The 26262-nt window shown below is 39.9% G+C and overlaps 2 protein-coding genes across 7 annotated transcripts in view; both read left to right on the top strand.

Annotated features, from left to right (window-relative positions):
• The window catches only part of LOC135482533 (unconventional myosin-XVIIIa-like), a 56885-nt gene extending 51378 nt beyond the window's left edge, over window positions 1-5507 (top strand). For all 5 annotated transcript variants that reach the window (XM_064762632.1, XM_064762634.1, XM_064762635.1 and 2 more), the window contains 7 exons: window positions 218-334; window positions 730-813; window positions 1042-1179; window positions 1348-1533; window positions 1684-1838; window positions 2146-2300; window positions 2724-5507. In XM_064762632.1, coding sequence (XP_064618702.1) covers window positions 218-334; window positions 730-813; window positions 1042-1179; window positions 1348-1533; window positions 1684-1838; window positions 2146-2300; window positions 2724-2731 — 843 coding nt within the window. In that variant the 3' untranslated portion in view covers window positions 2732-5507. The remainder of the gene's footprint in view (window positions 1-217; window positions 335-729; window positions 814-1041; window positions 1180-1347; window positions 1534-1683; window positions 1839-2145; window positions 2301-2723) is intronic.
• Window positions 5508-6483: 976 nt separating this feature from the next.
• LOC135482537 (LIM domain kinase 1-like) lies at window positions 6484-25355 on the top strand. Of its 2 annotated transcripts, XM_064762645.1 has the most exons (14): window positions 6484-6495; window positions 6590-6683; window positions 12117-12252; window positions 13959-14068; window positions 14452-14643; window positions 14975-15068; window positions 15293-15480; window positions 15837-16020; window positions 16191-16365; window positions 19293-19396; window positions 19581-19646; window positions 19931-20167; window positions 20628-20782; window positions 21178-25355. In XM_064762645.1, exons 3-14 carry the CDS (start codon window positions 12130-12132, stop codon window positions 21410-21412), a joined length of 1863 nt encoding a protein of 620 aa, XP_064618715.1. In that variant the 5' UTR covers window positions 6484-6495; window positions 6590-6683; window positions 12117-12129; the 3' UTR covers window positions 21413-25355. The 2 variants fall into 2 exon arrangements, with proteins under 2 accessions (XP_064618715.1, XP_064618714.1); XM_064762644.1 differs by lacking the exons at window positions 6484-6495; window positions 6590-6683 and adding an exon at window positions 11935-11999.
• The last annotated feature ends 907 nt before the right edge of the window (window positions 25356-26262 follow it).

Here is a 26262-nt window from a genome sequence, read left to right on the forward strand (position 1 = left end):
CTTGCAACAAAAGTATTTGAATAGAACGAGAAGTGATATGGCAACAAACCTCAACAACTTGGTGTTCAGTAAATTCTAGTCAGAACTAATACCACGCAGGTTCTTTCTAAGACTTAGATGTATTTCAGCACTATTCATGGATACAGAGTCTCAGCAGTACTTGTATTGACACTCCATGATACAGACTGATAAGTATTTTCCTCATTTCTTTTTCTAGGCTGAAGAAAAAGGCTCTGCTTTAGCACGAGAAAAGAACGAGATAGAAAGTCGGTTAGAAGACCACGATGAAGAATATGCAGAACTCATGAAAAAATACAAGGCGGTTGTACAACAGGTAGAGTATTTCCTTGATGATTGCGATAGCTGTTTAGATAAGTATTATCTCTAGCTGTTTAGATAAGTATTATCTCTAGCTGTTTAGATAGGTATTATCTCTAGTCTTGGCATGTTGATCATCGTGTGAAAACATCGGTTATTCTGTTGGCGATTTGTTCATACCTTGAAGTGGGGAAAGAGAGGAAGACATGATGGGGCTTTGATACCGTAACTAGAATGCCTGTACGTAACTGTAGGAATGGGAGAGTGATATTCATAACCAGGCGAACGAACCAATCTCCATCACAGAGGTCTCATGTTGCTGGTTGTTGTTGGAGATTAAGATGGTTGCTCTTCCGATAATCCGACAGAACTTATCCAGTTATCTTCACTTGTGTGATTTGTATTTTCCAGCAATCTGCCGACAACATTACTATATCTGACCAGTGCCAACAGATCATGGACCTCCATAGTGAAAAACAAACCTTGCATGAACAGGTAAGCCCCAATTCACTCCAGCAAATAGATGTTGCATTCCCTGGGGGTCACACCATATTTTGTCTGATAGTGATAGACTTCCATTGTTGCCTTGTACATGATTATAATGATTTGTATCTTATGTAGAAGAATCGCATGGATGAAGAATAATACTGCCAGTCAACAACAGCCATGATGAAATACAGGTCAAAGTTTAATAGTTAAGTTTTTGAATGCTATATTTTCTAGGTGATGCAATTACAAACGCGGGTAGATTATATGACACAGGAGTTCACAGATAAACAAGCATTACTCAGGAACGAAGCAAAAATTCGGGAGCTGGACTCCAAGGTTGACTTGGAGAGGACTGTAAGACAGCGGTTAGAGGTAAGCTGATGGGTGGTGGTCTGAGTTGTTAAGAAATTTAACTGCTTTTAATACTCTGCAATGGATCATTGACTTCTCATGATAAACTATTTGTATTAACTAAAATAGTAACAGAGCTTCTATTTGATTTGTTATCTTCAAAGTCACTAAATGTTCATAACTTTTCAGGTTCAACACGAGAGGTTAAAAGACCAGTCTGATCGGTTAAATACCGAGCGGGACGACGCAATCTCTAAGGAACAAAGGTCACAGGAGCTGAACAAACGAACTCAGCGACAACTTCGAGATCTTCGAGATGAGTTCGATGATGCGCAGAGAAAGGAAGCAGAAACTAGTCAAAAGAAACATGAAATAGTAAGTTAAAATTATAGTTGTGGAATCGGGGGATGGTTGGAAGAGGCTGAACTGGTCCATCCATAAATGTCAGTTGGAGAGGATGTCAAAATTACAAGAACGCTCTTTTATCGTTGATTGCAAGTTTAAAATGTGACATTTTGCTTGCAGGAGATGCGACTAGAGACGCTAGAATCAGACTTTGAACAGAGTCAGTCTGATTTAAAGTTGGCATTTAAACGAATAGCAGACCTGCAGGCAGCTCTAGAAGAAGACATGGATTCTGATGATGATGAAAATGGCATCGGAATTGATCTTTCGGACAGGTAAGATGGCGGAAATATACAAATTGGTCATCGAAGAAACGATCATATCAGTCCTAGCACATGTTGAGGCCATCTGCAAAAAGCGCACATTAAATACAACAGTCAGCAGTGTGGTAATATGTCCCTAACATGAAGAATGAATTTGTTCTTAAGCTTTCAACATTATATATAGATTTTATTACCTTAAAAATCACCAATGCATGTTATTGCAGGTCGCATCCAAATTATCTACACCATTAAATTTTTTACGACAAATTTATATTTTGACAATTTTTTCACATTTCTTTTTGTGCTGTTTTTCTTACAGTGATTCAGACACAGACGTAGAATTTGCATCGAGTCATAGTAACTTAATGAATCATATGCGCAACTCTGTTAGTACCACAGGCAGTCATGGCAGTTTGGACGACTTTTCTTCTCCAAAGTCGTATTCTAGTGCTAGGGACACGAGTCTTTCACCAGGTATGATAGTTGTTGTGTGGTACTGCACCTATGTTTCCATAGTCTCTCTACACATTCCCAATGGTACCCATAACACCTAGTACACCTAATAAACTAAACCTGGTCTCCTAGGACTCTTTGCTTGTAACCCTTATTTTTCAGCACTCCCATGTAATCAAGTCATCCTGCATGAACCTACTATTTCTTATTAGTTTAGTTACCTTACACGGAAATATGTTAGCGAATACAAACTGTCTTTGATGTCCTTACTTGTGTAAAATGAAGAAAAATTGCTCAGTTGATGTTATCTTTAGCTGCCCTGATTTAAGGGTTTTGATTTAAAGAGAGGCGGTTGTTCTAAAAAATATTCTGAATTCCGGAAAAGTTCTGTCTTAAGAATATAATAGTGTAACAGCTATTTATTCATTCCCTTGTCTTTTTCAGATTGCTAACAGGAACCAAATTACAGAGATCACAATCTGTTCGAAGGTGTCCTTCGTCCTTGTCAGTCGGAGCAAAGAAAAGATCGGCCATATGCCGCAGATCGTCCACAGGCTCCAGTCTACTTGGCATACGGACTTGTGGAGCATATCGTAAACTCACCCCTAACTAGGAAAAGCACATTTGAAAGAGATACTCTTTCGTTGTTTCTAATCATGAGGTTATTTTTGTACTTTTGCTAATTGGGGCAGCTGAGTACAATTAGCAATACTCTTGGGCTATTCACCTACATATTGGTGTGCATGAGGAGCGATAACTGTAGCGAATGTCTATTAACATTACTGCACAGAGAGTGTCACGCAAAACAGACCAGGAAAACATCTCGTCTAATATTCTGTCCTGTCTTTGGGCGGACATTTCGAAGCTCTGCTTTGTTTGGCTTGTGTCTGGATTTGATTATTGCCTGCAAAACAGTGCTTGCACATCTAGAGATATGGGACTAATCTTGTCTTTAATCAACATCGTCAGAGGTCAGGCTAGGTCTTCTGACTATAAAATAGGATTTTCTAAATTAGTGTGCTTCCTTTGTATTCATGAGTGAATGAATACATGAATAAGAGCTTCAGATTTGTATTGCTCTTTTATAGAACTATAACCAAGATATATTTGGAGGGTATTGCTACTTGTCGGGGCATGGCAGTAGATAAATGTCTCCTGTGTTTCGGGTCAAGTAGAACAAGCATACCTAGGTCCATATGATGAGGTGCCTGGTGGCTAGCATATCATGCATTGTATATTATCTTCTACATTGTACTTAAAACAAGTTTGATATTCATATGTCAGAGGATGTACTTGACTGCAAATGAGCTTAATGCAAGCTTGGTAAGACTAAAAGTGCAATGAACTTAACTTCACATTTCGCTGGAATAACAAGGGATCCAAATTAACTGTGTTTGATGCTGTTGGCATTATTTAGGGGAGGGAAGTGTTTGGCATAGAACCATAAATAATGTGATAAAAGTTTAAATCTATAGTACCAGAGCTTTTGATCCATCTGAAGGTTGGGCCACTTCGAAATCTTTCAAGGCTCTATATTGTATGCATGCCTCAAACTATCCCAGTGACTAAAACAGAACTTACTCAAGCGCCCCTCCTGACTATTCAGCCATCAACCCAACAATGGAGATTTCTTAGTGGCTCTTCTTGGGTCGCTAAGATCCCAGTCCTTACTGTGGAAGACTGAGGTTGTGATGACAAAACCAGTGTCCACACAATAAGTGCCATTCTGAACTTCTAATAAGTATGTATATGTTGCTTTTTATGTTGATTATAGCATGGTCTGTTTAATGTAGAAAAATGGTATCCATGCTTTGTAAAATTGACTGGTTTGCCTGGGATTCCACAGTGGATTTACGGTGCATTCAAATGTTCATTCTTTTTATTACTTTGACTAAAGCCATTCAATTTGCATTATTTTGAACGGTGCATTTTTGCTCTCCACATGGCTAGGTAATGTGTTTCATATCTACTCTTCCTTTGTCTCTGTTACACTTCAGTTGTGTCAGTCTAAATTCATTAAGTTAATAGTCTTGTTGAGTATCAAAACTTGAATCTGTCCAAAACTAGAATATGGTTGTTTTGATCTATTAAGTTTTTGTCCCCTGTTGAAAAAAGTTTTTTATTTGATACTTCCATTTAGTCTTTCACTGCAATCTTCTCCACACTGGCCGGATCATATGGCCGACCAGATATTTGACATTTTAAGGCCTTTGTCCAGATATTTGCACAGATATATGAGGGACACAAACAGTAACAGATAACACTGGCTTCCCACAGTGCATACATGTATGACCAGTGTGTTCCGAACCAAGACTTACTTGAAATGAGGCAAGTGGGTCAGAAAGATTTTGAGACATGTTTTCTTAGATTTATCTTTCAATTGTTTTTATTTGGCTTAAGCAGTCTTTCTTGAAATATCAGAACAGGGAAAGTTCCAGAAAATAGTGTTGATATATCTAGCCAATGCAAGGCTTATACTTAAAGTGCACATAATCATGACTATAAACATAAAGCTAATTAATTGCTGATAGATTTATTGGCAGTATGTCCAGTTATTCCAGATTTGGCTGTTGTGTTTCCTGGGGAAGTCATTAATCAGAATAACTCTTTGCTTGAATGTTAATTTTCCGATATAAATGTGTTAAAATCAGTGCCAAGTCTGATAACCTGTACTTGCTGGTATCTTGAATGCGTTGATCACATTTAAAACTGCATTGCACACCTTCAAAGGACAATCATTGATGAACATATGCCTGCTGGTGTGTTCAATTTGAGGTAGTTAAACCAACTGAAATTTAAATGGATGTGTACCACCACAATAGAAGCTGCCATGTAATACTAATAGACTGATCAGTCAAGTTCCATGATAGTTTAAAGAGGGTGTTCTTTATATAAAACCATAGGTTGTGTCACAGAAATTATGATTTGTCTCGGGGTGATACAAACATTTTCATTCAAACCAAAATGATAGAATTGACTTGTGATCATGTGATGATGCTGAGATAAATATGCCTTCCGATGTAACTGCAGAATTTAGAATAATACGGGGTAGTATGTAGGTTAACCATAAAAGGAACGTAGAATGGTCATTTTATCACACAGTATTGTACATGTTATCTGGGTTTGAATGAGCCATTTTGTATAAATATTCACTTCACCACTTTTAAAATGTGTAATTTAATGGATACAATGTAATTGCAAGATATGAATAAATATCATTTACATGTATATATTGTAATTGTAGTGTTGCTTGTTTCTGTTTCAAAGGGGAAATACAGCACAAACTACAGCTGGCTGTCAATCCAGTATTTATAGTGGTTCTGGGTTGCAGGTACAATCCAGGTCAGATCTCTGCAGATTGTGCTGTTGCCACTGCAGACTTCTCAACTCGTCAGAAAGTTAAATAAAAAAAAACTAGACATACTTGAACAAAGGACACCTCTGTTCTTCAGTTGACAGATTCGGCTTGAAGGGTGGAAAGGACAGCCTATCGAATTGAGCAAAAATTTCCTGAAATTGCCACTCGATGACTTCAATGCAAATTGTGTGACTGCCATGGAGATACTTCATAGTCTGAATGAAAAATGATAGACATTACTGTGACAGAAGTCTACCTTCCTTTCCTGCATTCAGCTTGCCTGTACCTGTGGCTGAGGTGAAGTGGCATGTGTCCTTACTTGAGGCCTTGCTAGCCCCCCCCCCCCCATTTTTTTGCTAAGGCCAGGGTCTGCAGACCAGATACAGAAGTCTACCAATCATGTGATATTCAATCATTTATCAAATACAATTGTGACATGCTTTGTATCAAGATATGACAGGACTTTTGTGACCTTCACTTCTTTCACACAAGTTGTGATCAAGAGACAATAATCTGATGGTTGTAATGTTGTCCCCAAGACAGATTGCATGGTTGTGGTAGTGCTGCCACCATTAAACCAGAGACACGCTGACAGTTTCCTGGTACATTCCGATGGCTGTTTTTCAAGTCATCATGAATTATCTGTTAGTCTATAGTCAGATTATTCCTTCCTTAGGTCCGGAGTTGGGACTGTGAACCAGGAGGGAACACGCAGGTGGAAATCTGTCTTCGCCAGTTCTAATTTTAAACAATAGATAGCAGCACTGTCTCAATTAACCTCTCCCGCGCACCTGCTGGAAGGAGGCGAGAATGTCATTCTTATTTTTATTGACATAAGGATGGCGGAAGACGTTGAAGGTGGGTCCTAAATACATATTTATCGACCAGATTTTTGCAAAATTATCCCAAAAGACCCTTGCCAAAGGTTACGTATGATATTGTTCTGTTTCAGTCTCCCTAGTTCAGTGTGCTGGATGCTGCAAGTCGATCTATGAGGACCATTGTTTGCAAGCTCTCGACGGATCCTGGCATGCAAAATGTTTCAAGTGAGTAAACAAGTTCACCTCCTCATCGCTCATGCACACTGATTTTATGATCCAGATCCAGTCCATACTGGCCAAAGACATTAGAATAGTTGCCTGTGTACATGTAGGTATCCCCACATCCTGAAGAAATCGGGGATTGATATTCGCTTATCTCCTGCACAAAATCCCCGCTAGTTGGCAATTTAAGTAGGTGCCATGGAATGGATGGGAGCCAAATGCGTCCACTCTTGTGCATCAGATCAGATATGGATTTTGTGTGTATTTGACTGGAGTCGAGACCCCTGGTCATCAAGAGCCCTGGAAGTATGCCATCTGCATGATTTACAGCAATGACTTCATGGGGCGGCCTAACTTAACTTGATCAGGTTGTTTTGATTATCAAAATCATGCACTTCTAAATCTAGGTGACATTGAGGTGATAACATCTTTCTTCAATGAAGGCCTACTTCACAGATTACACTACATCTGACATTTGTAACACGGGTGACATGGATTTTACAAGATTATTTAAAATTGTTATGTTATGCTATCCTTCTGAGTATACATTTTGATTTCTTTTTTGGCACTTTGTAGCTTGGGCAAACCACACATCAGATTAACAACAAAGGGTTAACTCTGATCTTCTACCTAATAACTGCTAAATCAGATAATATATGGGTGATGTAATGAAAAAATGGGGTGGCCTGGATTAGGGTGCGACATGACAAAAGTTCATCATGCAACACATTTCTCGCCAACAGATGGAGTGGTTCTGCTTGGGGGAGTTGCCTGAGTGAGATTCCTGTCAGAAATTCTCCGCATTTTAATGGCATCCCTGTGGACTTTTACTTGGAAGCACACATCACTGCTCATTAATTTAAGCCCAACAGAGCTGTGGCATGTATTTTTAGATTACTGAGGACCTGTCAAATTCTGTTTTATTCCCAGGGCATGGGTGTGATGGATCAATAATAGTTGGCAGAATATCGTGGAATGGGCCTTTGTCTCAAGAATTGGTAACTAAAGTTCTGACACCAGCGGTCAATGATTTGACTTGCGTATTGCAGCAGGTCTACTTGAAAAGGCTCTTCATTGTTTGGAATTCTAGCCCATCAACTGGACCGCAATAGCACCCCCCCCCTCCCCCAAGTCAGATAAATTGCTCTAGTTCGGTATTAGGTTTATTGGGTTTATGAAAGCAAATCACCTATTCTGCCAAAAAAACTTCAGAAGTTGTCATGATGTTTGTTGAGTAGGCCTAATTCAGTGTAAGACAAAGAGAGAATAACTTTGCCTACGTATTTATTTGATTCATGATATGTGATGAATTCTGCCTGGGATCAAGTGGGCAGATGTCTGATGAAGTGCTAATGGTGTTTGTGTGTTTGCTGTACATTACACGGCACATTTTATACAGAAAGTTAGGAGATGCACTTGATATGACGTTCTCTAGGGCCCGCTTTCCACTCGTTGGTCCACTTGACTGAGTATGGTGTCTAGAGTCCCTTCTGTAGGAACCATGGAAGGCTCCAGACCTCAACAAAACCCAAAACGATGCAGGCTTCACACAGGATTTTGAGGGCAAGGCAAATGCTACATGTACTTTGAAACGGCCAATTTGCCTTTTATTAAAGTGTTGTCATCACATAGGCACAAAGGCAGAAATGCTCTTAGTTTGTCGGAAGGGGAGTCTTGACTTTTTCAAGGTGTTTAGGGTTTGAGCAAGAATGTGTTTGATCCTCATTACTTCCGCTGCACATGATCTCACAATATTGTCATAGATCTTGATTCTTAGAGTCAGGTGGACAACGTGTCTATGAATCAATTCTGCTTATTGACATTGGTGACTAATATAGACCAGGCTATCAGTGTGGTTCATTCTACTTTTAGCTACAGTCAATGCTGATGGCGAAATACTTGGAGTTGAAAGTGTCCTTTTGCGCTGGGACATATCAGAATAAATCGATTAAGTTAATCAGGGTTACATCCCCGGCCATGTTAAGGAACAATTTGTCCAAAAAACTTTAGTGGTGGTCTGACTATCGGCAGTCCAAGTAGGCCCATGGCCAAGTGACATCATACTACTCCAGCTCATATCAGTGTATGAGAACTTATCTTGTCAATTTAAGTTATTTTTGTTTAAAAGATAACAAAATCTCAGCTTTATCCTCCTGATAACAACATTTGTACTTTAATCATTTCTTTTCCTCTAATGAAAGCCAGCTATGCCATATTCAGGGCCCGATTTTACACTGGTATAATTCCATGTACATCAGCCTACTAATATCTCTACCCGTGAATTTCTGTAAGCTGTTTATCACCCACTGAGGACATTTCTCCAATCCATCAGGCTAACTGAGGCTAAAGCTATTACAAGATTGATGTCTGTGCCTGCATTTGTGGTTGGGCTTTTAAGTCGCAGAGTGCTGCAGCACTGCTCGATGTTGAGGGTTATGAGAATGACTTCATCCTCGTCTTCTACATCTACTACTCTTGTGAGCTTGCTAAGACCTCAGTTTTATTTTGTGGTTGAGTGGCTCCACCTTTAGTGAGATCAGTGGCGCAATGGCTAGAGTACCGACTCATAATCTGGAGGTCTGGGGTTGGACTCTCTGAAGAATTAACTGTGTGTCCTTAAGCAAGACACCAACCCAAAATTGTGACCCACTACAGCAAAATGAGTCGCATGTCGCTTCGAGCTTAACAGGTTGAGGCGGACTGGTTGTTCATTTCACTAGAGTCTGCCTTTTGTGAAATCTTGGTGTATCAATTTCTTCTATGTCCTGGTGTCATTTTAGGCTCATCTTCTCTGCGACATGCGACCCATTTTGCTGTGGTGGGTCACAATTGTTTCGACTCCATGGAGTATAAATGGGTAGACCTACCAGGCTTGCCTGGGAACTTAACTGAACCAGTTGGACCAGTAATCTGTCCATTTACATTTAGCACATGTTATTTCTCTCTTGTGAGGAAGGAATGGTGCACCATGTCTTGACGTCCCATCATAAAAATGGCCCTGTCCCGATTCCCTGTGAATACCCGTCCGATAATAGTGCACTTAGTAATTCGCTCTTTGTTGGCAATGGGCGTAATGTGCTTACAAAATTAGAGTGAATGGTGGTGTTCATGATTTATGGCTTGGTGATTCTGATGTTATATTGATACAGATAATTGGCTGTAGTCTGTGGCGATGGTTTATTTTCCTTTTCTGTAAAAAAAAAAGCTCACAACTTCTTTTTGTTGCTGGTTACATACTCTATTTCCTGGTATTTCTGTACTCAATCCTGGCCTGGACTTCTGCGAGCTTAGAGGACGGTTTATTGAGACCACCATCTTGATGAGAAGGTTAAATTGCTGTATCAGCATGACAGAATCTGTACAATGCTTTATTTGGCAGCATTCTCTTTTTGCCATTCATGTACCGTCATGCAACAGATGCGTTTCTAGAATTAAGTGTCAGCAAATGTTGTGTGTGACAATCAAGATAACTCACTGCGTCATATCGTTATCCCTGCCCACAAAACCTCCTCAGTATCATGATCACATGTTAAATAACCCTTTGATTGGTGCAAATTTTAAAAATGTCATCCATTGTTAATGCCATCAGATATATCTTGGATATATGGTGGTATTGTGGGCCGAGATACCGGTAAACTGCCCACATCTGGTTGTCATGGTGTTGGCAAGCTGATGTACTGATGAACTCACATGTGTCACCAGGGGCACTGTTCTCCTTAGGAATAGGATACAAAAAAAGATAAAATATCAGTGAGATTTTTTTCACAGATATGATGATGTGTTGAAATATCCTTGCAGTTCATCAGGTGATACTGATTCCAATGGGACAATATTTCAATGACATTGAATACTTGTGGTTTTTAATCGCTTGCAAAAAATTTCTTTGTGCAGGTCAGTTTTCTGATCATTGAAAAATTGGTTGTATTCAATCAGTTTGTGTCATTATATAGAGTTTCCATTTAACTACATGTAATGTTGCTGCTCCGCTACCTTTAGGATCTATTTTCTTCTCGTCCATCCCCTCTTGATCTCCCAAGACACCCATGTGTGCTGATGACTCACAATGTTATGGGATCTGCTGCTGCAACAAGTGCATGTATCCAACGCCGGATCTGGCTGCAACATGCAGCTTCAAGCTGAAAGATGAACTAACCATAACAAATTACTATCCAACCGATCCGTAACGAATAGCTGTTCAACTCATAGTCACATCATCTAGAATTGCTTCGAATTCATGAGTCATAGTGTGAATAAATGACTGCAGTGTGTATCACTGCATTAGATATTTGGTGCAAATTATGACCCATCTGCATTAATAGCATCACTGATTTTGTAATGTGAGCTTACATCCAAAAGCTTACCACAATAAATATCGTACTAATGACGATTTTCGCTGTGATGTTGTATTCATTGGTTTTATGAGCTTAACGATCAATGGCAAAACATACCCCAATGAAAATTACCATGTTTCATTGCTATATTGACAATTATATCTAAAGCATCTTTTTTAATGAACCTAGTGGCTTTCATCAGATAGCGAATATTCATGAAATCACGCACGATTCTAATCAACTCCACCAAGCTTGATGAAGTTAGATTCTGCCAACCAGATTGCATTGCCGTGGGGAGGCAAAAATCCTGCTCAGGGGCTCATCATAGGACTGCTGTAGAATCTGCTACTGAAAAGTCCTAAGAATCCATAATAATTAGGCCAGTATTGCACCATTGCCCCATTGCATCATCAGATGCTGATCCTAGTTTAATCAGATTAGAAAGTTCATTATTCCAATCAACTCTAGTAGTGCTTGATTAAGTCGGAAAAGGTTTGGGGATGGGCATTTTCACCTCAGCTAAATTTTATGACTAGATGAAGCCAGATCTCATTATCCTCTGCAAATGACACTTTGATTGATTCATCTCATCAAGAGAAAATTTGATTTGAATGATATTCATCAATGGGTATAGACCATCTGTTTTCTAATTAGTCATGCTTACTATTTTTGGCAAAATTCTGTTTATTCATTCTGGAATGCTGGACATCACGAGTTACATTAAGGTATGGTTTGACGTCACTTCAATCAAACATGTCAAAGTCATAACCCCATTTTGGATTTAATTGGAAACGGATTACAATAGTTCCGTTTTGGGTCATTCAAAAATATGCGTTACCGGTATTTAAAAATGTAGGTTTGCCTGCCACGGTGCTTATAAAAACAGGACATTACTTAGAGAAGAGTCAGTTGATACATAAAACTGTGAATGTAACATCTAAAAACGGCAATTGATGACCCTGTCAGGAATGGAGATATTGGCACATTTGTATGTTTCTTGTGGTGTTCAAATTTTCAGCTGACTTTGTTGATTTCAGCCAGTTATCAATATAAGCTCAGTCCAGTCCTGACTCCGATTTTAACTCTTTCATTTTCTCTTTTCAAGGTGTTCTGTTTGTATGAAGACATTGACGAGTTGGTATTTTGAGAAGCTCGGCCTCCTGTACTGTAAGGATGACTACTGGTCCAAGTTTGCAGAGTCATGCAATAACTGTTCTCATCTCATAACAGGCCCTGTCATGGTAAGTTTCATAGCAACAACATCAGAGAAAATATCCAAAAGAAGCCTTGGTGCCATTATGATCGAATGACATACTTAGAGAGCAGAGTGTCCTTCACACTTTAGAGTTACCAACCTTGTGTGTGATGGAAGGGACAGGCAAATGACCTTAGGTATTGAGGATGGTGTTGGTCCCTTCTGTCGCAATCAGTCTTTAAAACGGTTGAGTCCACGTTCTGATTACAGGGCTACTTCATGCTACATAAAACATGTGCTTGATCCAACACCACTCAAGTAAGCTAACACCATCGACACTACTTAGCCTTATGTTGCTCCAACCTTTAACATACATGCATTGAATATCAAGGCGTATCAAATGTCCCATGGGACGGGATCCATCTGGATAATCATAGTGGAGTTTGAAATATTGGCAGTGAATGTGCTGTTGTATAGTAGCGTCTCAATAGCAGATCAATCAAACTTGGCAAATTATCCTCAATTTTCATATGTTTTATGGATTACGTTGCCAATTACGCATGTTTGTGTGTTAAACATGAGTTGGGCTTTTATCTTCTGATGAGTGGTACTTCAAGTAAACGCAAGCAACTCATTCGATGCCCATTGACGGACGAGGATGCTAATGGTGTTTGTAGAATGGAATAGTTCAGTGCATATTCTGGATATATACATTTTGTACAGTGATATGTGAGCACCATGAAAAAGTGCCTCTGTGATAACATTAGAAAGCATCCTTCTAAAAATGTGGAAAATGGAATATGTCAGTTTTCTTGTATAATGTGTGAACATGAAAAATGATGGAGTCTGTTCTTTAAAATATTGAAAAAAGGAATATGTTTGCCACACAAGTACCAAATTTCACTTTTCTATTCCTGGTTGTTGTGATAAAGTTATCCAACAGATACTTTGGAGTTGAATGCGACTGGTATAAAGTGGCCGATTGGCCTTTCTATAAGAAAATTTGAATACTATGAAGATATTGATTTCATTTTGTGAGAGTGTTTTCCTTTGATTATGTTGAGTTTATTCGGATATTATTGATTCCGCCTGGGAAGACAGAGATATGGTTCTAATTTCTCAATATAATAAGACGTCAAATTGATCAGTTGATGAATAGTTCTTGGATATGTCAAGACGTTCAGTACAAGAAGAATCAATAATACGATTGACTGGTTTAAGAATCAATACGATTGACTGGTTGAATCTAAGTAGGAGGCTCAATGGTTATGTTGACAAATTCGCTGAAAATCTATATTGAGAAGAATTAACTACATCTGATGATCTTGATAGGGTCTAAGTTGTGATGTTTATATCAAGGGTTCATGCTTAAGTCTTTATAAAGATGCGAGGAGTCTTAGCCTGCGTGTCCATGTGCATGCACCCAAAGGTAAATTGAATGATGAAAACAAAGATTTGAACTTGCTCATCTTGTAACACTATTCCTTTGAACCAAAGAGGGAAAAAGCCAGCTTACGAATTTCACATTGAATCAAGCATGAATGATGTAGCTCTTTCGAGCACCAATGTGGCACCAATACAGAAGAGCTTGGTGTGTGACTTGTCTGATGCAAGAGAGACATATTGGGTCAAGATTTCATACAAAAGCTATGCCAAGAAGTCACTGTGGCAAAAGTCAACAATACTTTTTAGTCCGGCTGGAGAAAACTATTCCATAAGTATTTTCAATTCTGTTTCTAATTTTGATTCCAGGTGGCAGGAGAGCACAAGTACCATCCAGAGTGTTTCAAATGTGCCAAATGTTCCGTGTTTATTGGTGACGGGGAGACCTATGCATTGGTCGAGCGTTCTCGACTCTACTGGTATGTACATGGTTGTATGCACTTGGCAATGACTGATGCAGGTATGATTTCCCAGTGCACCTAAACCCCAGGCTGCCAAGTGAGGACAGGCAGAAATATGGCTTTCATGTATGCCGTCAGGGGGGGGGGCAGCAAAGGACCACACCACATGATGCCAGTCATTGTCAGATACTCAAGAGCGGTCTTGTGATTAGCTTAGGTTATGACTTGTGATTCGAACATCATGGGTTTAAGACCAAGCACTGACACATCACTTGTGACCTAAAACAAGTCACCAGTTTTTGCTCTGACCTTTCATTTGCTATGCATTAGACAGTTTCTTCTTGATATGATTAAATCAGATTACCGGTATATCTTCAAGTGAATCTGCTTTATCCTTGCAGTGGTGCTTGCTATAATAAGGAAGTAAAACCGCTAGATGTTGAAACACCGACTAAAAGACGTCCACATTCCATCCAATTGGTTGAGATCCCTCCAACTCCCGAGGGCCAGCCTTGTATTACATTATCTGGGGAGAGAACAGAGCTTCCACTTCGACCCAGAGATGGCAGGCCAAAGTTTCTCCAAGTCTCAGAGTACGCATTAGACAAACTAATTATGTTCGGTTTCACTGTAGCTCATGGAATCTACCTCAAAAACTTATTTAGAAATCTTTTGAAATAGAGCTCAAAAGGTTTTAATACACCAATCTCTAGTCACAACTGTTTGGATATAGTCTAAGGCCAATAGTGTCATTTGATCTAACCACGGGATGTCACTGCCTGCTGATGCTACAGTGTTCTCATCAAGGACATCTGGTGGACATTGACAGAAAGTTCTGGTATATACATCAGTGCTTCTCGGCAGCACACTTGCTACCCCTCCTCGAATCTCCGACATCTTCAAATGTTTATTCTTTGTTTACAGCAATGATAATGTACCAGATGATTCCATTCTCCACATTGGAGACAAAATATTAGAAGTCAACGGCACTCCTATCAGGGATTACAGCGTGACTGAGGTGAGCAAGTTGTTTCAAGTTTACAAATGTGGCATTTTCAAAAAAAAATCCAAAGTGATGACTTCCTAAACGCATGTGAAGCCCCTTTCCCTCCAGTTGTCCAGTTTGTATTTGGGAAGCGGCCTGACCAGTCGATGCGGCTCAGCGCTCCTGGGTTTTCACTTGTATTGCTTATACAATGAGAGAGGATGCTAAATTCTTAAAACCTGTTTCTACCTTTTCAGCTCAATGACATGATGAAGGGGCCTGAGTCAATTTGGTTGACTGTTGAGCGCGAGGCGACGCCTTTTAAGAGTCAGCGCTCACAATCACTGTTCCCGAGCCAGGTTACTGAAGAGTTTGCTAAAACCCACCGTCGAAGGTCTACGAGGGATGATGCCCTGCCCGTTCGTTTAAATGATACATGTAGAGGGTAAGTTGACAGATGTAGCAGGTAAGTTGACAGATGAGGGGTAAGTTGTTTCATAAAGAGGGTATGTTGATACATGCAGAGGGTATGTTGCTACATGTGGAGGGTAATTTGAAGCATCTAGAGGGTAAGTTGATGCGTGTAGAGGGTAAGTTGAGATATGCAGAGGGTAAATTTATTGTTTGTGTTAAGAGTTGTGAGTAATGCCTAACTTGTCATGGCCCTTGTGAAGTTAAATATCTGGCAAACATGCACAGTGTACAAGGCACTTTCGGGGTGAACTAATTTAAGATTTGAGACTTTTCAGCCTTGGTATTGTTGCTTGAAATGTTTCTCAAATGATTCTCCTTTCCTTTAAGGGGCATGAGGAAGAGTCCCGGCCGAAGTCATTCCCCAAGCCCACTGCCAAAACAAAAGAGATTTTCTGAATTAAGTCGAACACATTCCTTCCACAATTCCTCAACGAATCATCGCGTCTTCCGAATGGGTGATTTAGTGAATGGCGAAGTATTAGGCAGAGGATTCTTTGGGCAAGCTATTAAGGTGAGCATAACAGAAACCGTCAAAGTAAAGTTTGGTTTGTTACCAAAGCAGACTGCTGCAAACCTGCCGCAGCCCAACAATGGAGTAGCTTATCCATAGCTTTGCTGAGTTCTGGTACTGTACTACTAATTTCATGGACTAATTAAAGCTATGCTTCTCTTTTCTTCCAGGTTACCCACAAAGTTAGTGGAGAAGTTATGGTGCTAAAAGAACTGTACAGATTCGATGAAGATGCTCACAATAGTTTCATGAAAGAGGTTTCTGTGCTCAGAAGTTTGGATCACCCAAAGGTCTTGAAGTTTATTGGGGTTCTCTACAAGGACAAGCGGCTGAATATTGTCACTGGTTGGTATTGCCTGTGGAGCAGTTTATGTACAGATTATGTTAGAAGTGCCAAAATCCTTTCTTAGGGTTTGTAAGCCTAGCGCCCTAACCATTATTCCACCGATTCCCTCTATTGTACCAGTGACCCAGAAGTATTAGGGTAGCAGGAAGGGTTGGGCGTTTGTGGTTTCTGAGTCTGAGGGGGTTGGTGTCTGTTGACTGTGCTTTAAGAGAGACTAGGCATGGCGCCAGTCTCTCTTAAAGCACAGTCAACAGGCATTTGGTCTCAGTATTTGGGTTTTGATTGCCATGACTGTACCCCTGTAAAAGTCAGAGGAGGAGAAGTTTGGAATGATGAAAGCATTGAAGAAGAAGAAATGTTATTATATATTGAGGAAAGCAAACTTTATTATGAGACTAGAAGGCAGTGTCCTGACTTGATTATTTTGAAAATGGCAGTCTGAACACATTAAAAGGTGGAACATGGCATTTTATCGACTTTGAAGTGTTCCGCAGTTAAAGGGAGACTATAGGCAGCAGCTAGGTAGGCAAGATAAAGTCATACAAATTTGCCAATAGGGGTCAGTCATATCTCTAGGCATGGCGCCAGTCTCTCTTAAAGCACAGTCAACAGGCATTTGGTCTTAGTATTTGGGTACAGAATCAAGGCAGCTCAGAGAGCAATGATTGAACGATGCTGTGGACAAGTCCAAGGATACTGCATCAGTCACGACCAACTTCTCATCAGAAAGCGTCACCACCAGCATATTCAATGTTCAGTTCCAACCTGTACCAGTCCAATGCACGCCTGTCATGGTCAGCAGTGGTCAGCTTAGCGCGATATGGAACATTCTTCCGAAACTCAAGCGAGGGAAGTCTGCTCATTAGCCTATCTCGCGCACTGCTCCTTCTTGTCAAACATCGTAGTGAAATCGTGGTACAGTGGGGCGTCCTCGAGGATTGCAGCTGGTCGGACAGACGTGAGGTGGAATGTGGGCGGCTGCACTTCTTCGTTGATGTGCGATGGCAGATAGCACAGTTGTTGCGTTGCATGAGAGCTGAAAGTGAATGTGATATCATAGAACTGAGGCGTTTGCAATGAGACTATAGGTGAAGTAGAAGCAAGGAGTGAAATGGGCCATCTTCCAGTGATTAATATACAGAGTAAGGGCACTGGGTGTTGTTAGATTCAGCATTGAATGTATTCCTCGTACAAGCGTGAATAGTGTGGACACACAGTGAGAGGTGAGAGACCCCTATTGACTACTTCTTGTAACTTTATCTTGGATATTATATTAGTATTGAACTTCTAGCCATGGATTATGAAGAAATTGAAGTTGTAGGCATGGAATATGAAAAATTATTCAACGTTGAAAGACATTATTCCATGAGGCTTTGCCGTGATCGCAAAGGACGCGACACGATTGGTTCACATGCTAATGAGGTATGATAATGATAATTACCTCTATAATGCTACTTGGATAGCAACTGTGTCGTTGATTGCAACAGTGGTCTATGTCAATGTGTGCCTGTAATGTCAATGAAGTATGATGAGGTGATGACGATAGTGCAATTGACTAGGTGGCGCATTTTAGAATCAGCAGTGAGCACTGTGTGTAACATGGTGGAGGCAGCGGAGATAATAACTGTGTCGAAAGTATTGTTATAGGGCCTTCCCTAGGCCCATGGGGTTAAATTTACAATCCACGATTGAAAAGATGTAGTTTGATCGCATTCAACTATAAATCCATTGAACAGTTGTGTTCCTTGGCTTTAGTCAACCGATGACCTTTTGTTGGGCCATGATCGGGGATTGTAAACTGTAAATGTATTATGGACTGGGAGACGGGGGAAACACAAGTGAAATAGACCAAAACAAGTGATTTTGGGGCTTTGGTTTAGACGCATGCCCCACATGCGCCATGCGGGATTATGCGGGATTATACGGTTCATGTGAACTTGTTGACATCTACATGATCTAGTGCCGTTATTGGTCATGGTACATGGTAGGCCTAATCATCATGGCAATATGTTTCAGGAAAAGCTCGGAGTAAAATGAACTGCCGATGAATAATGATGTTGTTCATGTTTATCATGTTTACTATACATAGCCATAGGGTATGCACTGGCCAGTGCACTTTCTGCACGTCGTCATGGTCATGTTACATGTTAGTCATGTACGTGATACCTTGCATATTTTGTTTTTTGAATGCGCATGCTTTTTGGGCAAAATCACTTGTACCAACACTAATGAATAATGTCTTCTTATCCCTATGACTCCATACACAGTGAGGGCATTGTCCCATTCTCATCAAATGGTAACTTATTGTACCGTATTAGGGTGGAAGTTGGGGAGCAGATACCTACCGCTGCACGCCTGTCATAATCAGCAGTGATGCGCTTAGCGCGATATGGAACATTCTTCAGAAACTCAAGCGAGGGAAGTCTGCTCATTAGCATATCTCGCGCACTGCTCCTTATTGTCAAACATCGTACTGAAATCGTAATGGAAAACGTCTGGCTTTGCGCCAGACGTTGAGACTAATAAGTGAAGAACTAGTAGGTAAAGAACTTCTACTTGCGCGAGACTGCTCTGATAAAATTATCATTGCAGAGACTACGGTGACGTACACATATATTTTTTACAATCAAAAATGCCCTCAAAAGACGACATGGAATGATTATTTTATTGATATTTCCTACTATATACCTTCCAATTATCACTTTATACAAATAGATCGGCGTTAGGTCGCATGCTTTTCTTTCCTGGCGACACTATAAAGCAAAATAGTTGCAACCCCGTAAATGCGCTATAAGTCCAATAATAAGTGACGGTGACCCGTTATAAATGTTTCGCCAGCTTCGCTTTTTTGCCGCTACGCGGCGCGTTGGGCCCTTGCGTCAAGCTTATCATTGTATTTCTTTAAAACCTTTCCTTTGAATTTCAGAGTACATATCGGGCGGAACGTTAAAGGATATGCTTCAGAATCCCAATAAGACACTGACGTGGCCTGAGAGGATAGGCTTTGCTAGGGACATCGCTGAGGGAATGGTGGGTGAATTATTGTCCTGTCATTTCAGAAAATGGAGGTTACACTTAAAGAACTGTTAGAAAGTATATCTCCTTGCTAAATACTTTCAAAGAGGATCGATTTTCAACTTCGTTTTCAAAATTTTGTTTAGTTGAAAAGATTTATGAATAAGAAAAATAACTGTTAAGATTTCTTTCTTTTCAGAGCTACCTCCATTCCATGAATATAATCCACCGAGACTTAAATTCACAGAACTGCCTCCTAAGAGATGTAAGTACAGTGGAACCTTCCTTAGTGGACACCTCTATTGGCAGGACAACTGCTCTATTGATGATACTGCCTTGGTGTATCCATTCAATTTGACCTCTGTAACCAGGATGCCTCTCAATATGTCAAAGCAGTGACACTAGGAAAGGCACTGCAAACAATGCAACAATGTTAGTCTACCCTTGAAGCCATGTATCTTGGAGATTATCTACAAGCACAATAAAGTGCTAGTTTAAAGGGCATGCGGACATTTCCAGGTGACAGTGTATGAATTTTCTCTCTCTTAGGATATGACAGCCGTTGTGGCAGACTTTGGGTGCTCGAGACTCATTGTAGAGAAGCGATTATCGGCGATGAAATCTCCAGAGAACGATGTGTTATTCCTCGGTAAAAGTAAGAAGCCCACCCGAAGAAAGCGTTACACCGTTGTAGGGAATCCATTTTGGATGGCTCCCGAGATGATGCGCGGACAAAGTTATGATGAAAAGGTCGATGTCTTCTCATTTGGTATCGTCTGCTGTGAGGTTAGTATAGCATCTTAGATGTAGATGGCACCACTGGTCCTCGGCCTGCAATTGGTAACCTATCAGTTTTTGTAATGGTTTGTTTGAACTTCATGATAGTGCCTTTTGAATAAATTGCACATATCACTTATCTGTGATGCTGGTCATCAACCTTAAATTCTTTTCTGTGATTAGCTAAATAGTGGTTTAGTCATTCAAATTGATGAGATGAATCCGGCTGAACTAGATGAACTCTGTTTTGATCACAAGCAGTCTTGTTCATCTGAGATGACGCTGCCGACAAACGTCTTGAAAGTTTGTTTCTATCCATCCACCTTACAACGTTATTTTGGTGGATGGCATTGGCCCAGATGTAATATGCTTTTGGATTGGGATTGTGGTCTTGCTTGATAACATATGCTTGTGTATCTCTGGTCATTGTTTTAGAATCATGTCAAAAAACACGTCCTCTTGTTTATAGATCATCGGACGTACCCAAGCCGATCCTGACTACCTCCCCAGAACGATAGACTTCGGGCTGAACGCGGAAGTCTTCCAGCAAAAGTTCTGTGACGGCTGCCCACCTCCTTTCTTCAAAATAGCTGTGATGTGCTGTAGAATAGACCCAGAAATAAGGTACAGTTACTATATATCCCTTTGTATCTTGTCATCATTAACAATTGTGATCGTTTGTGTAACAGCGCCTCTTATTTTTTAATGTAGATGGCTTTCCCTTTAGGATTATTTGACAATTTTATTTAATCTGCGTACATCATTGGGATTTGGAGAACTCAGAAGGTCATGAACCTTATTTGACACACACTACGTTGGAATTAGAAGTGCCTTTGGGGTAGTGGTAAGCTTGCTGGACATTGAATGTGTAGTGGGCTCATATCCCTTCTCACCACTTCTTTCTCTTCACATTTGAGTTTGAGATCGAAGGTGAAGGGCTGTTCATTCTGGCTGTCCAGGACATCCCATTAAAGGATTTGGAGTTGTCATGATGTCTCAGTCTTTCCATTTCTTTTCAGGCCTGATTGCAGTGAAGCAAATATCTGGTTGAACAGTCTCCTGGAGAACTTGGAGAGCAGTGCGCCTCTAGCTGAGGAAATCACGGGAGATCCCATAGACAGCATAGCGAGGAGTGAACGTCTCTCAACCTCCCTAAGAATGAAGAAGATAAATAAAAATGCAGATTCATCGTCGCAGATGGTGCCTCGAACTCCTCTCAATGCAATTGCTTCAAATAATGATCAAAATGATTAGACTTTCTTCTTTGATTTTATCAAGTGACTAAGAACTTGTTGCCCTAGCTCCCTAGCTCATATTTGGCAGGAACTTGCCCCTAGGTGGCTGAGATTCAGATCTGGGAAAGCCCGGACCATCTCTGGCTTGGATTGGTTTAGCTCTGGCTCAAACCTGGCAAGTTGAATAAGTAGGGATTAGATCTGGCATGGACTGGCTTAGATCCCCCAAGGACTTGACCAGTGGCCAATCTCTGGCATGGGGGTATTGGGTCTTGGATAAGTCAGGATGCCGATCCTGGGCCACAACTGGCAGGAACTCTTGTACACCTTTAAATGTTTCTTCAGTGATTTCTTTTTCTGGTATTCACAACTTTTGTTGCTATAGACATTCCTTAATTTGTCACTTGGACCAAAATTATATTCTCATAGAGTTCATATATTTGAGCAGGCAGTATTTGGAAAGAAAATAAAAGCTGAACAAGAGTGCCTTTCCCAGCATTTATATCGCTCAAGAGCAGTCTCTGCATATGGAACAATGAAGTCTTGGGACCCAGCTATGACCTTAAAATGCCATTTGCCGTTGGTATGTATATGAATTTCTTCTTTGTTGAAAGCAGTATTAGTTTAGATTTATTATAGGGACCAATTCAGGTAACACTTTCCAAGCTTCGGCCATAGGTATGATTTGTTATAAGATATTGTCTTCTTCTCTTGGTTCCATTGAGGTATTTTGTAGATTTTGATTTACTTGGCTTAAAGACACTTAAAGACACTTGGGTACTTAATCAATGTTTGGTGACATAGATAGTTACTGTGGCAATGTCACTGTGGAATAACTACCCAAAGAAGGGTTATGTCCATAGAGATTTTTAAAAACCCTTGTGGCAACCATGTGCCTGCATTGAGAAGCTTCAATCCATCCCTTTTCAGCAGGGAATTGGACTTCAGGGTATTTGCGGGTGCTATGTTGAATGAAATTTCGAGTTGGTCAGTTTTGTTTCATGATCGGGGCTCACAATGCTTTTTGTGGATGCTGTGACGTGTTCTTGATAAAGATTAATGCAGCAGTGAGTTAGTTTAGCAATTCCATGGGCTTTTGCAGGGCCTTTTGACTGGCTACATGGACCCGCTACTTTAACCATGATTAGCACTCCTTGTTGGCCAAAACGCTTTATCGCCACACCACATTCGATGGGTAAGGTTTGTGAATTTCCTATATTATGTACAGAGGTACATCTATTCATCTATACATCTATACATTTATACATCTATAAACATGTTAAGTATCTGACTATTTCCTGTTTAATAATTTTAATGTCTATACCTTTTTGAACTCAATGATGATGCAAATTTTCCAGGGAGTGGTAAAAGCATATTATTAATTACCATAAATAATATGACAATTCGTACAATATGTTTAGTTTAAAAAACACTGATCTACTTTCTAAATTGTTCTAGGCCTAAAAAGGCTTTCCATCTGTAATGGTTTATCCAAATTTAACAACATTTTTACCGGGACACCCTGAAGGTGAATTGTTTTGAGTTTCTTTCTATTTTGGGTTTTGATGAGAATAAATTCCAAATCTTTTGCTTATGTGTGTTAGAAAACATTATACTTTGTCTTTAGTTGTATAGTGTACAGCAGCGTACAATGCATTCTGAAGATTGTGTATTGTTGCACCCGTGTTGAACTGTGTTATAGATCTATGTACTTATAGTTTCGAATGTGTTCATTAATTTCAACAAATTTATGATATTTCTGTCAACGGCCTCACTCAGTCGGAAAACAACATGTATGCTTCTGGAAATTTTCACATATCCCAAAATATGTTATAATAATGGTTGTTTGATAAGGAATAGGCGCAGATATTTTATAGTTTACTGCATTAGATGAGGTGTTAAAAAGAGACTGTTGAGATAACACCATGCCACCACTTCAGAATAGTTACGGAGTCCCCATGTAGGGGACACTTTTCGCATCTCAAATTCTCCTCTATATGGTAATGCAGTAAAGTTTGTCAGTGCCAGTAATATCAAGGATGTCCATACCCGGCTGTAAAATGTGTAATTCAGTCTCATAGTTCAAGTCGGAGTCAGAAAGTTGCTAGAGCTTGCTATTGTCCATACTGAGGCAGGGATTGACAATGAAACAGACACCATCACTCATAAGGAGAAAACCGATTGATTAAGATTGTCAGCTGACTTATGATGTGTTTTTTTCTGTAAAAATTAGCCAGTTTAGTTCAACGATCTCAGCAATCTCAGATTATCACTCACTCTGGTATAAGATAATCTCGGCAATCTCAGATTACCACTCACTCTGGTATAAGATAAAAGAAAATGTCGTTAGTTTGACCAGTGGTTCTGCAGGAGTAGCATACATAAATAATTATTGTACCCTTGATGTTCTTGAGATACAGTTTTGTAATTTATCAGTAATCAACAGTAGTAATGATGTGGACATTCTTTAGGTTTTTCTCTTTTTAAAAAACAATTTAAATGTACTTTTAGAGGTGCTTGAAAAAACCAGTACATATGTTATTAAAGAAACATGTAATGTACATGGTTGGGATAATGCAATATAGCCGTTTTTACACATTGTGCATAAAACTGTGTGTGTGTTTCCTATACTTGAGTCTTGCTTCAACTGGCATTTTTAAGCGTTGAATTTTTGGGAGAATTCTATTTTAGCAATGGATGGGGCATACAGGATGCAGTTTGCATCGAGTTGTTATTTGGTATTGTTGATCATGACTGATTGTACCCGGGTCTTGTTCTGATTAAGGCTGAATATGTGTCCAAGAAATTTTTCAGCGGAAGTCGGGACCTATATCAAACCATGGTAGAAATTACAAAATGCATTGATATCCATAATTGCCTAAGAGTGAACACCGAGGTAGAAAATGTGTTCCAAAAAAATATACTAGATATAAAATAGATATATGCCACGTAACATCCGTTAATTTGTTACATAGTGGGTTTCTTTTTGTATCCCAAACATGCGGCCAGCCCTTTCCTCCCAACTCGTTGATTTGTACTTTTCTGCTATGGTGATATTTGGGGGGTTCTTAAAAATCTAAATAATTACGTCTGTCTGTGTCGAATTCAATTTATTTTTAATAGCACTGAATGATAAGTCTGCAGCATTCATGCATAACAATAACACTCCTTCAATTCAGAGCAAGACCTATGTATATGCATATAAATATTGTATAGTTTTCACACATGTTACATGACTTGTATATACTAGGTGTAAAAAATATGATGATGCTTTTCATTGGGAAGTACGTTCAGTGTCTATGAACAGAATGACAAAAAAGTTACCACAATTCATAGCATATGCCAGCTGGGACCAGATTTTTGATTGAATGAGACCATTGCAACAGCTTGAACTCGACTAGGCCATTGCAGTAGTACTCCAGCTGTTACTGAAGGAGGGCATTGCAGCAGCTTGGACAAGACCAGGAGATTTTCAGATGAAAAGCTTATTGTCTCATTTGACATTTGTGACCCGCTCTACCAAAACTAGGCGCTTGTCGCATCTGAACTTGACAGGTTGATACGGACTTATTGTTCATTTCCCTATTGTAGACCTTTTGTGAAATCTATTCCTTTAATTTCTGATCTACATCCTTAGAGCTAAATGTGACCCGCTCTACCAAAACTAGGCGCTTGTCGCATCTGAATCATATAGCGATACACTTATAAAAATGAGGAGTTTTGAACGGCCCGGTTAAAACCTAAGGTGGGAATAAGCTTCAATTGATAAATGTTAGCAGTTTCAGGTGCCCCTCCCCCTTATGTAGCCAATGAGCTGCAGAAGAAGTAATTACCAATTTGGTTATTTTACCATGTTTAGCTAGTCTAAATAATGACTTGTGCCACGACTGGATCTCTTTAAGGTAATGATTGCATCTGTTCTGAAAATAAGTGAAAAGTGTAAATAAATGAAACTTCATTCGAAGAAAGCTTGCCTTTTTGTTATTGAATACTGTCCCAGAGACTGAACCACTGATATTAGGTGGTTCTGACGACATTGAAGATGTTTCTGACACTCAGGTTGGTTGTGACAGTCTCATGACACTTAGGGTCTCTCTTCTTTTGTTCAACATGATGGCTTGAGCCTTCAAAAGTGTGAGAGACCTTCGCCATTGACACTCAAGGTGGTTGTGACATTATCATCATCCCAGTGGGAGTGTTTGTGACACTGCCACAGTCACACATCCGCCCATAGCAGGTGAGTGTTTTAGGATTCCTCCAAAAGCTTCGGCTTTGGAAGGATATACAATGTATTGTAAGTGTATTCTGGGACCTATTCTACGACTTGCAATTGGAGGATGCAATTATAACCAGGTTGACTCGGGTTGTGACAAGTCGCCATCATCAGCATGATGTCTCTGACAATGTCACAATCATACATAAGCTTACACGGTGTAGACACTTTTTAGCCGCTTGAAGGGGCCTTTATTACGTGCAATAGGCCTATGTGTAACAGACGTACCAAACCCTGCTGAATAGCGTCCATGACAAATCCAAAATTATTAATAGGTTGGTTGTGACATCTATTATATCAGGCATTCAAATTTCCTTAGAACCTTAGGCCCATTCCTGTGCCTGGTTTTGTAGGCCCTTTTGCAGGATGAGTTGACATATACACCCGAAATGTCTGCAGAAAAAGTATGTGAAACCGTTTTGAAAATTTATAAAAGACGCATACAAGGAGGTTCTATAACGGTAATTTCTTCTTACGATAGATTTTGATGTTCCTAAGTGTTTGATGATTCTGTGGTAAGGTTGGATCACGTGGCTTTATTTTGTAACTAGGCCTACATGTAATTTTCTAAGTCGCTTGATCTAAACATGCAACTG

This window comes from Lineus longissimus, chromosome 2, assembly GCF_910592395.1.
Source record: "Lineus longissimus chromosome 2, tnLinLong1.2, whole genome shotgun sequence".
In the NCBI taxonomy this organism is placed as follows: domain Eukaryota; kingdom Metazoa; phylum Nemertea; class Pilidiophora; order Heteronemertea; family Lineidae; genus Lineus; species Lineus longissimus.

Excerpts from the sequence above, each read along its gene's own strand:
- LOC135482537 (XM_064762644.1), top strand. The coding sequence starts at position 11,965 with ATGACCCTGTCAGGAATGGAGATATTGGCACATTT. Across the intron at positions 16,021-16,190 it reads TCTTTGGGCAAGCTATTAAG|GTTACCCACAAAGTTAGTGG; the intron begins GTGAGCATAACA and ends CTTTTCTTCCAG. Across the intron at positions 20,783-21,177 it reads AGAATAGACCCAGAAATAAG|GCCTGATTGCAGTGAAGCAA; the intron begins GTACAGTTACTA and ends ATTTCTTTTCAG.